Here is a 12,524-nt window from a genome sequence, read left to right on the forward strand (position 1 = left end):
AATCATTTATGTTATTAATAATGTCCAAACAGTATTTTGCGAAACCCTGCCTATAGAGATGTAAATGCGAAGGAAACTGTTCATTCATTGAATCCAATAGTTGTAGATTAAAAGATGACTCCATAAAAACTGTAAGTTTATAAATGTTCTACCAGAATCACTTTTAAACTCATGGATACAAGCACACACACAAAGACAAAGCAGCGCATTTATCCAGCGGGCACTAATGATTCTGATGAATCAATTCTCTGTGTGCGGTTTGTTTTGATGCCCGTCTGGGTCTTGGCGGTCGTCCTTGTATGTTGCTGATCACATGGCCTTTGGAAGCCGATTGAGTCATCTGCTGACCTGGGCACTTGCCTTGTGTGAGATTACTCAACAAGACACTTCCTTCACACAGTCACCTTAGCTGCATAGCGCTCCGCTCAGAATCATGAGTAACGGCAATAAAAACAGATAATGTCATCGAAGCTGATGCATCTTGAAGTTCAGCCATCCAAAATTGCACCCTGCGTCTGCTTTTTCATTGTGTTACACCAAAAACACATTGAGTTCCCATTAGCATAACCACTCTGTGTCAAAATACTTAGAGGTATTCTTAATTAAGTCAGTAAAGCTCAAGTGTAGTGAATTCTGCTCTGCATTTGTTTTCCTGAAACGAGATGATAATCATTACGAGAAACGTTTGTGTCAAACACAGGCATGAGACCACGAGCAATGCCTACCAGCTAAACAAATGCCTCCATCACACACTCATCCTTTTAAGCTTCCCATTTATTTACATGAGCATCCTCAGATAAGCAGTTTGATTCAGCTACAACTGCTCCGACTTCTCTGTCTGCTTCAACATGTTTGACGCAGCAGATGCAGCATCCGTCTGCTCCGTCTCTGTTTCACAGTATGTATCAAGACATTAGTTCAACACAGACAAGGCTCATTACTGGGGATTACACTTGATGAGAGGGACTCACATTCCATCCTGAAATAAATAAAATGCCATCCTGTAAATAAATAACAACTTAATAAATCCACTCTGCTCCCCGAGGGTATCAAAACATGCTTTTCTCTGAACAAGGCCACTGTTTGTGCAAACAGGGTTCCTACAGCTTTTGAAAATGTAATCATGTTCGAAGCACTTTCAAGCTACCTAAACCAAAACCTTTCAGAATCTTGCTGGTTTTATCAACATCCAAACCTTTACTATAACTGCATCTGTGAAATAAAAACATCTACCAATTTAATGTGCATTTGTCACTTACTTAACTAGCTTTTCATATTAACACTAATTGTACGTTTTGATCATGATTATAATACTTGCCAATTTCCAGACTAAGGGATCAACACCAGGTTTAAAGGTGCATGATGTGTATGTATGAACTGACCAACTGTCAAATTCATACTCCAAACAAATAGCATATCATAAGAGTAACCACTTACTGCTGTTAACTGTAGCTGCCATTAGCTCGTTAGCTCGGTTAGCCTTGCAGATAGTAGTTGGGACTGAGAGAAATGTTGGAGTTGGTCGGTGCTAGCTGGTTAGCACGCTTACTTCAGCAGGTATCTCAGTAACACAATACTCAGACGTCATACATACTTACATACATACCTTTCATCTAGCTATGAATGATGAGTGAACACAGGAACTTCCCACTTTTTTTAAAATCTTCAATTGTGTAAAAGAGTAGATAGCCTTTTAATCATTTACAAAAATGTTTATATGTTTGTAGATAACAGTGAGTAGAGCGATACATATATCTGTTCAAACTACAAAAATGAGCAAATGAACAAAAGAAACTGACTGTCCCAGAAGTGTTGTTATAGGACAATGATTACTGAACAAAACTTTCATTGTAGACAGTGGATATATGGTATAATTAATGATACTGGTTTATATTATCATTTCTCTGTTTAGTGGTACAGTATATTAATTAAATTCAGTAACATTGTGCACATTTACATATTCATTTACTCTAAATACACAACTAGACTAGAAAATAATAAGGCTGCACAATTAATTGAAATATAATTGAAATTGCACTAGGGCAACGTGCAACATCCAAATTGCAGGAAGCTCATGGAGCCACAGAAACTGTTTACATCCGTATTCTTTATTTAGTATGCCCTCCATCTTCAGACGTTTGCCTTCCCAACAGACCTGATTCAAATGAATGGATCGTTATCAGGCTTCAGCAGAGCTCGATGACATGCTGATCATTTGAATCAGGTGTGTTGGAGCAGAGAATCCACTAAAACATGCAGTGAGGGCCCCCCCACCCCCGAGGACCGGGACTGAAGAATACTGATCTACATATTTACATGAGAAATCATTCACTCTGTTGTCTCCTGGCGTCTCACACAAGATGCAAACAAATGAGATTAGGATAATTGCTTTTCAAGTAATAATATACTTTTGGTGTACATGAGTGATTTTGTCAACAAAACAAGACTGTGCTGAAAAATCCAGCAATTTTTGAGGAGTATATTGGAATGAAGGTATATTCCTAACCTTGAAAATATTGCGGCTAAAATTGAGCCATTTCTAGACTACGGATCCTCTGCATGTACTAGTACAGTATACCTTGGATTGCTGTGATTTAAGCTTCAAAGCAATGTAATTGTGTTGATTATCTGCCCATGCAATGTTTCAAAAAGGCATAAAAACTGATGGCTGATTAAAACTGCAACACCTCTTTATTAAATGTTAAAGCAGGCATATGTTAACCTGACAATGCTTCCTAATTTTCATGGGTGATAGATATGCTCAGGGAACTGAACTTCAAACAGCTGATGATCCGACTGGAGGCGTGACAGAGGAGGAAAGGTCTGGCTCAACCAACATCAGTAGGCTTGTGTGGGCTTACATACAGAAACATGCTGGCTGCGAGAACATCGCCATTTCATCTCCATGGAAATGAACATGAATTTTTAAAATCACGTCTTTTAAGCTTCGTGGGATGATAATTTGCACATCGTTTTTTTTTTTTTGGTTGAGGGTTCTTCTCCAGAGTTTACCTAAGGTAAGGCTATAATGACGGGAAGAAAGATCCCGAGGGAGATATTTCATGATTATTTCAACAGGAATAAAAAAACAAGCTGACACAGGCTGGTCCTCACTCTATCTCATTCAGCGTTTGGGTAAATCTGTATTGATTCACAAAACCCACAAAAAATGAGGCCTCCTTTGTCCCCCAAAAGAGCTGAGGTAGGCAATTTTAGATAGCCGTATCTGTTCCCAGTATAGAGCTCACCCATGAGCCTGACCAGCCGAGATTGAGATCAAGGTTCAAGGGCAAAGGTGATTGATACCTGCCTTATAACCAATTCTCCGGCTTCTGAGACTGTAAAGTAAAGACATTAAAGCTGAACAGTAAACATTTGTGATCAATAAACCACAGAGCAGAACTACTGTTTCACTTTGACAGAGAACAAATGTTTCACTGTGAGCTGACTGACTCAGTCACAGGACAAAGTATGACAATACTTTAGATAAAGAGCAAAGTGTAACTGAAGCATTCAAATATTATCTCCAAACTTTAAAGGCCAGTTTGTTCAGTGACTTTTATCTACTACAGACAGACTACTGCCTTTAAGCAATTTCAGGATGTTACTGCTGAACCCTGTACTTGAATCCTTTTATCGTCCCCTGTGGGACATAAGGAGACAGTGAGCTCTCTTCATCATTCCTTCCCCTCGACGGTGTGTTGAGCCTCTCCGAAGTTAACTTCACCTTGACTGGCTCATCTGTCACAGTTCAGCGCAAGGTTGTTTTTTGTCTTTTTCTTATGCCTGGAGGAATCCACTGTTGAACTTTAACTGGCAGTAACTTGAACAGCGAGTGGCAAACTTTCAAACACCACAGTATTCGCCTAAAGCAACACATTCTGAGCCTAAATTGTTTTGGAGGTGGACACTACATTCCTGCAGCATTAAGCATCGAGCAACTTGCAGTCCTCTCAAACACTTTATACCTGAGTTGATGACCATGAAAGTCCATGGGTGTCTAGTCTCAGGAATCATACAAACATTTTTAACAACCTGCAGTGAATCAAGAGCTCCTAATAGTTCCCTTAAAAGGAAATTGATACTTGTAAATGCAGAAACCATAGATTATCGTGATTAGGAGGAAACACCTGGGAAAAGCCTGAACAATCAACTACCTTTCTCTGAGAAGTAACATACTGTTGCTTTAAACTGAGTATACAGTAGTTATTAGTAGTTTGTGTATAATTTGACCATATGGGTGGTATTTACTTGTAGTCGCAAATATCGCTCCATTGTTACAGAGAGACTAGGAATTGGCAAGTGTATTGATACTGAATCAGTTACAGTTCTGCCTTTACTTTCCATTACAGCTATTTGTGGCACCTTAAGATGTAACTTTACTTCGCACTAACACCTTTGCTCACTGTGTGTTTTTTTTTGTAATCGAAAAGTGAAGTTGCAACATGCTGTAGAGAGTGTGCTCAGGGAGCGCTCTTCAGTTCCGCTCTCATTGCCACAGGAATACCTTTCTTGTATCTGGAGCTCAGCATAACAGCAAAAAAATAGGACAAACGCTGCTGTTTAGAGAATTGCAGCCACGCTTTCATTTTTCTCTTTCTGGCATTTATCATGCTTTTTCTGCTGTGAGGTGCTACAGTCACAACTGCAGCTGCTTCTGTGGTTTTCCACAACAGAAGGATCCTGTTAAAATCCTATTGTTGGTGTTCGATTACTGAAGCTTCTTCTACCCGCCAACTGCAACTTTACCTGCAGTAAGTCAACATGCTAACAAAATGAGAAGATAAGGAATTACTGATAATAGAATGCAGAAGGAAAAAAAAAACAGGTAAGACAAGAGGGTGACAAAGCAAAAGAGAAAACAAGGCAACTCTAGCAGAGGTCAACCAAACATCCAACACCTGAAGATTGATCTTACAGAAACAGCTAGTTATGCAGCTGTTTAAATTATAACTGCTCTGTGAGTGGCTGGTTTGAGGACTGAATGGATGTGGGTCATGTAACAATTCCCACCAACATTGTCATAGACACCATTATTATAAAACTACACGAAACACAAATCATAGTGATGTTGACTTCTCATGGTTTATTTATGATATAATGTTGAATTTCTACTGATGTGTAAAATGTGAGAATATAATTTCTGGGTCCAAGTGTGAGTACTTCATCTGGAGTGAACAGCAAAGTCACACTCATTCTATATTACAGAAATTAGCAGTCAATTTCCCAGTCGTAAGTATACTATTTTTAAAGTAAGCACGCAAGTTATGATTGTATTTAAGCATGTTGTACTTACAAGACAACAGGCCACTAGGGCATCAATCAAACTGCAAATATAAGATGAGAAGATGGAGTTGTGTACTTACGGCTACAGCTATCATGGAGTCGTCTGGTTTCCATTCTGCCTTCTGGTAGAAGCCAAACTGGGCCGCCGCCTTTGCAGACTCAATATAGCTGACTATCAAAACACTGGGCTGTGGGTGGGGAACAGAGATATGGGAAAGAAAATTAGCACTTTCAACATTCTGCATTCTCCACATATGATTACAAAAAAACAACAACAAGTAAAACTACACAACTGAGTATGTACTTCCACTGCCAAAAAGTTGTCTCAAGGTTGAAATGAAAGACATATAGTTTCATTTAAATAGGTTTTGAGATCTGAATGTTTTTGCATTGCAACCTTTTTTTCCACCAGTCATTTCACTGCCTCCAATTGTGATGCTTCAGCAAAAAAGCAATACAGACAAGGTACAAAATTAACGTTCACCCATTAAATGGGTAGTGAATGTTTAAATTGTACCAGCCACTCAAAAGATGACCAGTGGGTTTTTGGCTGGTGGGTGAAGCCAATCAACCTGTATTTGGGTGTTGACTGGTGCAAATGTTGTGCACTGAATACAGATGCTAATTATGTCCTTAAATAACAAAATGGTAATGAAACCCGGCTGTTGCATTCAATTTCAGCCCAGCAAGCAAATAAAAAACCTTCAGAATGATGTTCATGCTGCGCAACACAGAAAGATGAACAGGCGCGCAACACAGACAGACTTTGCCTGAGGCAGTTGCCCTTAATATGCCTCTACCCTTAAATCACCACAGCAGATATTTATCTGGATCACAGAGCAATCATCACTACCAGTTCATTTCAATCTACTAATGAAACACCACAAACAATACGAATGATGTTTATGTACAGCCAGATGAGAATAACTTTTATTGTTATTTATGACTATAGTTATTTATGACTGTGTAACTTCAACCAACAAATTGCAACACCAGCAGGTGTTAAAACAGCTGTTGAAGATGAGCAATGCTGATAAAGTCAGTTTCTGAAGACCAGAAACAGCTGGCAAAGCTAATGTTATAAACCTGTATAGCTTTACTTTAATAGCAATGATCAATACTGAGGCTAAGTCAATACCTACTGAGTCATAATGAAAACGTAACTAAGAGCGCTGCATGACTCCTCATTTATTTTTCAACAAGCACGCTGCATTGCTGTCAGGTCTCCTAGCATTCTGGTGACCTCTTTTGATTTAGTTGATAACAGCTGCAACATTCAATCAATTAGTTGTTAGGAACTATTTTGATATTAGATTTTTTTTTTGTTTTTTAAGAGAAAAAAAAGTCACGTTTTTCTTTTCAGCTTCTTAAATGTGGATATCTTCAGGTTTCCTTCCTTCTCATTGACAATGAACTGAATATCTTTGGGCTGTAGACAATACATGACATCAGAGGACATTCAGTTGGACACGAAACAGTCCCTGCACAAGATTAGCAGGGCACTGTACACTTAATGGTGATCGGTCATGTAAATATGTCACGTAATTCCAGCTATGCAACATTAGACCTTGTACCCAGTCGCGGTAATGAGAGAACAGGTTGTGTCTCTTTAGTAGCATGAAATCTTTATGGTGCCAATGATACTTGGTGACGCTTGCTCAGTGGGACACAGAAAGAGAAACCTCTCTTCTTGTTGGAGGTTGCAATAATAGCAGACTGCAATCAGAATGAACTCATTAGGTGTTCTGTAATTTAAAGAGGGGGGAACATGAGTGGTTGCCTGTTTGATTACATTTGGGAACTGGGGATGAAAGCAGTTCAACACTGTGGCAGCTCGATAGAATCACATATGGTGCAGTCTCACCAGATGGACAGTTTTGTTTTGCCTCTGTACTGCAGTGGACTGGATTAAAATGAATGAGGTTAAAGTGCCAATTTTACCATTCTCATAACATCTGATCTATGGAACATCTGGGCAAAACACTTCTCAAATTAACCTATTCGTACTTTGGAGAAATTGGGCGTAACTGGGCATAATTGAACCTAATGAAGATCTTTTAAAAATAACTTAAAGGTATTCTGGTACAAAAAAGAAATCATGTACTGCGTTAATTTATGGATTACATATTACAAAACCATTCAACTCTTTCTCTGCAACTGCACTAAACGTTAACTGTACCAAAGTCTATCTTGGCTTCCTTTGTCATTGCCCTCTACCTGAAAAACACTCATATTCCCTCCATTCTGTCGGTCAGTAAATTAAACGCTGCATCAATTCATTAATTAAATCAATTAGTTGTCAACTTTAAAATGAGTCTGCAGCTTTTTGGTCATCAACCACTTGTTTGAGCCATTTTTAAAAGTTAAATCTAAAAATTATCGGATTTTAGCTTCTCACATGTGAATATTTTCTGATTTCTTTCATCGCCTATGACAATAAAATTAATATCTCTGGGATGTGGACAATGGCTTAAAAACAGAGCGCAAAAGGAATAGTGAGAAAATGAGAAAAAAGTCGGGATTTTCTCAAATCAATTATCAATAACTTGGTCATTATTATATATTCATTGTTATTGGAATATTCAAGATATTGTTCAAATTTGGAAAAGTCACAGTGCATCACCCAGTCTTGCAGGCAGGTATACCGCCCACTAACACAATGAGGGACCTGCCAACAGAAAAAAATAGGCCCTGAGGGACCTGAGTTTAACAACATCCCAAACAAATAAGCAGTGTACATGATTTAAACTGAACTTAAACTGAAATAGTTTAAAATGTAATACTGACTCCAACTCGTGCATTTCTCCTGCATTGCCATTTCCCCTGCTCTTCCACTATTACACGCAGTTAGTTGGTGTAACAGAAGAAATCTCAGGGGAGCATAAAGGATTACACACACACACACACACACACACACACACAACTATATACAACCATATGTGTCCACACAATCCTGCTCATTTTCACAGGCACTCAGAGTTAACTATGGCGCCACTGTTGCATAATAACACTAACACCACTACCGCACCGACAAACTTCATCCCTCTATTCCTAGACGCCATGAGAAGCACCATATAGCCGTGGCAGGGCGACATAACAGAACGACTACAAGGCTAAGCCACTGTGCTATACGGATTAAGAAACAGTGCCTCAAATGAGCTAGTCTGGCGCAGGCTGCACTGGCCGAGGTTGAGGATAGATGGGATTAAAGGGAATAGACCTGTTGGCAAAATGATGGCTGAGAGCACTCCCAATCTGAGAGGGGAGGGGGGGAGGCAAATTTCCAATCACCATGATTCACCAACTAACTTGATCAACATGCTACAGTGTTTTTAAAGGGAAACATGAAGCATAACAAATTATTTACGTTGATACACTAAGTCATGCTATGATATGAACCAGGACAGTTATTTGTGTTACGTTATTAACTTTTATGTCATTTTTTTAACATTTAGACTCAGCTGTGGCAGCCAAATAAACAAGGAAATGTGTGTCAGATAACTATGAAGACCATAAGGACAAAATTGATGGTATAACGATATTGCAATCAATGATTACACACTATACCTGATCTAATATCTCATTTTGGACATTATACTGATATATGTATTTATTATATATGTATCTAGAAAATGCCATACTTGAGAGAGAGTTGTGCTTGACAGTAAACTTTAGTGACATAATGGCTTCAACAGATGTGAAAGGTGCATGTCAAGAGGAAGACACTTCTCTGATTGACATTCCTGACACGATCCTTTTCCTGGATGCCTCATTGATACTCGCAGCCAGGCAAACTTCTTAAGAAAGAGGGGAAGGAAAACATGGTCACATCCTGTGTGGCCCTCAGGAAATCAGCAGTGACCCTGATCCATTGTTACTACAACTCAATAATATACAATCTGTGTGGAACGCAGACTGCTGTAAACAGTGTTCTCAGCTGCATGTTATCAAATCAAACGGCTCTTTTGCTTATCAGCACGGTGAAATCTGAGATATTCAAACTCACGGAGGAAGAAGAGTGTGGAGTTCATAGTAATCACAGAACAGGGCTTTACTGGGAATTTCATTGGGCTTTTCAATTACATCAGCTGCTGATATGCTTAGCCTGGAAACACAGGGGTTCCCCAGAAACAAATGGCATCATGACAACATTCTTTGGCTCGAAGTTAAAATATACTGTGAGCAACTCAATGAATAAAGATACAGAAGAAAAAAGGATTTCATCGGTGGTAGCTGCCACTAAAGCCCTTAGAATTAAACTTGAACTTAGCATTCAGATCATCTGTGACGGTGTGCTTATGTTCAATTCATAAAAGACACCAACATTAAAAAAAAACCCTACTTACATGTTACAAGAATCCCATTAGTAACTTACATGCATGTGATCTGTAAATCTCAAATCAATTTATATTGATGTCATGTGTGTTGTAATTCCCCCTTGTTTAATGCGAGCAGAAATTAGGGTTTAATCTGGAGTAGCCATGGACCATGTAGATGATAACTAACATTTTGGAAGACGAGCTGGTATTAGAGATGACAGAGGATATCGAAGCCAGGCAACACACATTATTAGGTCGACTAGTGGGTTGACACACAAAGCCAAACACACACTTTGTGAGTATGTCAACGCTACATATTGATCTAACCCAAGTTCACCACAGCCTTGGGACACATATGCAGTATCATGAACAACATAAACAGCAGGACATTCACTTAAGCAGAAACTAGATTTGGCTTCAAAATAAAATCGATACCTGCGTCAAAGTAAGGTTTTGTAAATAACTATTATTATGAAATTACCATTAATTCATTACTTAGTAAACTACTTGGTTTCCAGTAATTCATACTTAAGATCAAAACTGATTGCTAGTCCATTAAATGAACTGGTCCCTGGTCAGTTACACTTCTTAAAAGGGTTCAAGGTTTAGAGATGGAACCAGTTTTAGCATTGCACCCTTTTTTTTCTAAAGTCATATCAGTTAAATTCATGACTTGCATTCTACTGGTCAACAACTTGTCCCAAGATTGCTGTCATAATAAATACAAAAAGAGATCAAGTCCACACTGGCCATTTACAAAATAACAACTCATCAGCGCATGAAAAGAACATTTTATTTTCAAGCCACCACGAAATGCTCCTTCTGTATTATGCCGATGGAGCGAGAAATGGGAAATAAAGGGATTAAATGAAGGGGCAGTGTGTTTGTTTACGTGAATCATTCAGCTGTGGCCCTCAGCCTGAAAGACGCGGCATTAGCTGTGAGCTGCTGCCTGACGGAACATACCACAACATACGGTCAGACATTGAGAATGTGTTTTATGCACCTCTAAGAAAAAAAAAAAATAGCTGATAATGACTGAAACTTTGAGCTGTGGTAGCCTTTGGAGGCAGGGTGATAAAAATAGAAAATGTCACTGAAAGCATTGAATGTTCCCGAGAAACTCGATCCGTTTACTCTGCGTGACATTCATCAGGTGGATCCTTCAGCTCCTGCGGCTGGCAGGATGGAAATCCACCGAGCCTTTTGTCATGAACGAGGTAGTGAATGAGTGGAACTACACACATAAAACAGATACAACCGTGCTTTCGTAATGCGTCACACGTATGCGGATATATTCATACTGTTATGATGCGTAACAATGTCAGCTGTCATCCGTGTAATAGGTGTGTTGGGTGGCACTGTGAATCAAAGAGAAATCACACCCAGGTCGTCCTCCATGTTTATTAACTATCCTTTTAATAAAACACTAAGGGCAGACGGCCAGATTGCCACGCAGTTGATTTTGACTGAAAAATAAACAATAGCTGTTGTAGTTGTCGAATAAGCAGAAAACAAACAGGTACACTGTGCGCAACATGTTCAGATTAGCCTAAATGACTGTGGCGCCGCTGCGCGCACTGTTTTTGTCCGGACAGCAGAGTTCATGACCGAGCCGAGGGGGCTGCAGCAGCCGGTTGCCTCATACTTACCCGACTGAACCAGATGCTGAGCTGGGTCTCTGACAGTACGGCGAAGTAAAACCTCTGGGAGCTGGGCTGGATGTGAAAGGGCTCCTCTTCGCTCCTCAGCGGACAAAGCAGCCTCCGGGGCCAGCCGGTTAGAAAATACATGACGGCAAACTCACTCCGCTTCGACACTCCACAGTGTCGCAATGCCAGGATCGTCGGTGCCCCCCTTTTTCCTCCGAAAGTGTTTTCTTTTTAATCCAAGCGAGTCATGGGTGCCGTCTCCGTAAAGGTGAAAACTTGTGGACTAAGTGGATACATGCAAGTCCCAGTGTTTACTCTGGTCGAGCTATCGATTCGCGAGCGCCGTAGAGCAAAAGATCCCAGCAGCCGATGAGGCTACACGGCTAACCGTCGGCTAGCATTGGCTCTCCAAGTTGAAGCTAATGAGCGGTCCTCCAAGGCAACGACTGACCGAAAACAAAAACAACCAGGGCCGGAGGGACAGCACACAGCACCGAACGGCGAACTGCGGCAGACAAATGGGTCGATTGACTTTCGCTCCTGCTGCCGTGTCAGTTCATACGCTGTCTGGACCAACGGTGTTTAATAGCTGTAAAGCGTCCAGTTTTCACTCCTCCGTGCTCCACCGTCGCCATCTTTACAAGAGTCTGCCCGACTCAACGCTGATTGGCGACGACAGAGACGTTTGCGTGGTGTTGACATCTGACGTCACCGCCCCGTTATGTGAGACCGTGGTTAAATACAGTTGCGCAGAGGACAACATGGCTCAGTGCTGACATCTGGTGGTGTAAATCAAACCATGCCGGCAAAACACACATCCACCATCATCAGGTCTCGATATATTCATGAACTGTGAAATGTGACACAGTTTGTTGATTTTAAAACGTAATTTATCCAGTTATGTTGCAACCTATTTCAAGAAAAAAAATAGATGTTTTTCAAAGGGCCACATGCTTATCATATTTAAAAATCATAAACAAATATTAGTCAAGTCACATAAACAAAACAGACAACCTACAAACCAGAAGAGGATTAATTCACTTGTTTAATATATATTAAGCATATTCACGAATAAAAGTGACCTAAGATATATATGTTAAAGATTTGAAGAAAAAACAAGGCAAGTTTATTTGTATAGCACAATTCAGACACAGGGCAACTCAAAGTGCTAAACAGGGCCATAAAATTACATTAAAAGACATTAAAGGCAAATAGGAAGACATCAAGTAACAAAACATTAAAATTAGTTAAAACAGGTATAGAATAG

The 12,524-nt window shown here is 39.8% G+C and overlaps 1 protein-coding gene across 1 annotated transcript in view; it reads right to left on the reverse strand.

Moving 5' to 3' along the window:
- The window catches only part of ric1 (RIC1 homolog, RAB6A GEF complex partner 1), a 39,370-nt gene extending 26,861 nt beyond the window's left edge, over positions 1-12,509 (reverse strand). Inside the window, exons 1-2 of the mRNA XM_037117194.1 lie at positions 11,258-12,509; positions 5,367-5,474 (exon numbers count right to left, since the gene is read on the reverse strand). Coding sequence (XP_036973089.1) covers positions 5,367-5,474; positions 11,258-11,398 — 249 coding nt within the window. The 5' untranslated portion in view covers positions 11,399-12,509. The remainder of the gene's footprint in view (positions 1-5,366; positions 5,475-11,257) is intronic.
- Positions 12,510-12,524: the final 15 nt, after the last annotated feature.

Source organism: Acanthopagrus latus, chromosome 12, assembly GCF_904848185.1.
Source record: "Acanthopagrus latus isolate v.2019 chromosome 12, fAcaLat1.1, whole genome shotgun sequence".
Taxonomy (NCBI): domain Eukaryota; kingdom Metazoa; phylum Chordata; class Actinopteri; order Spariformes; family Sparidae; genus Acanthopagrus; species Acanthopagrus latus.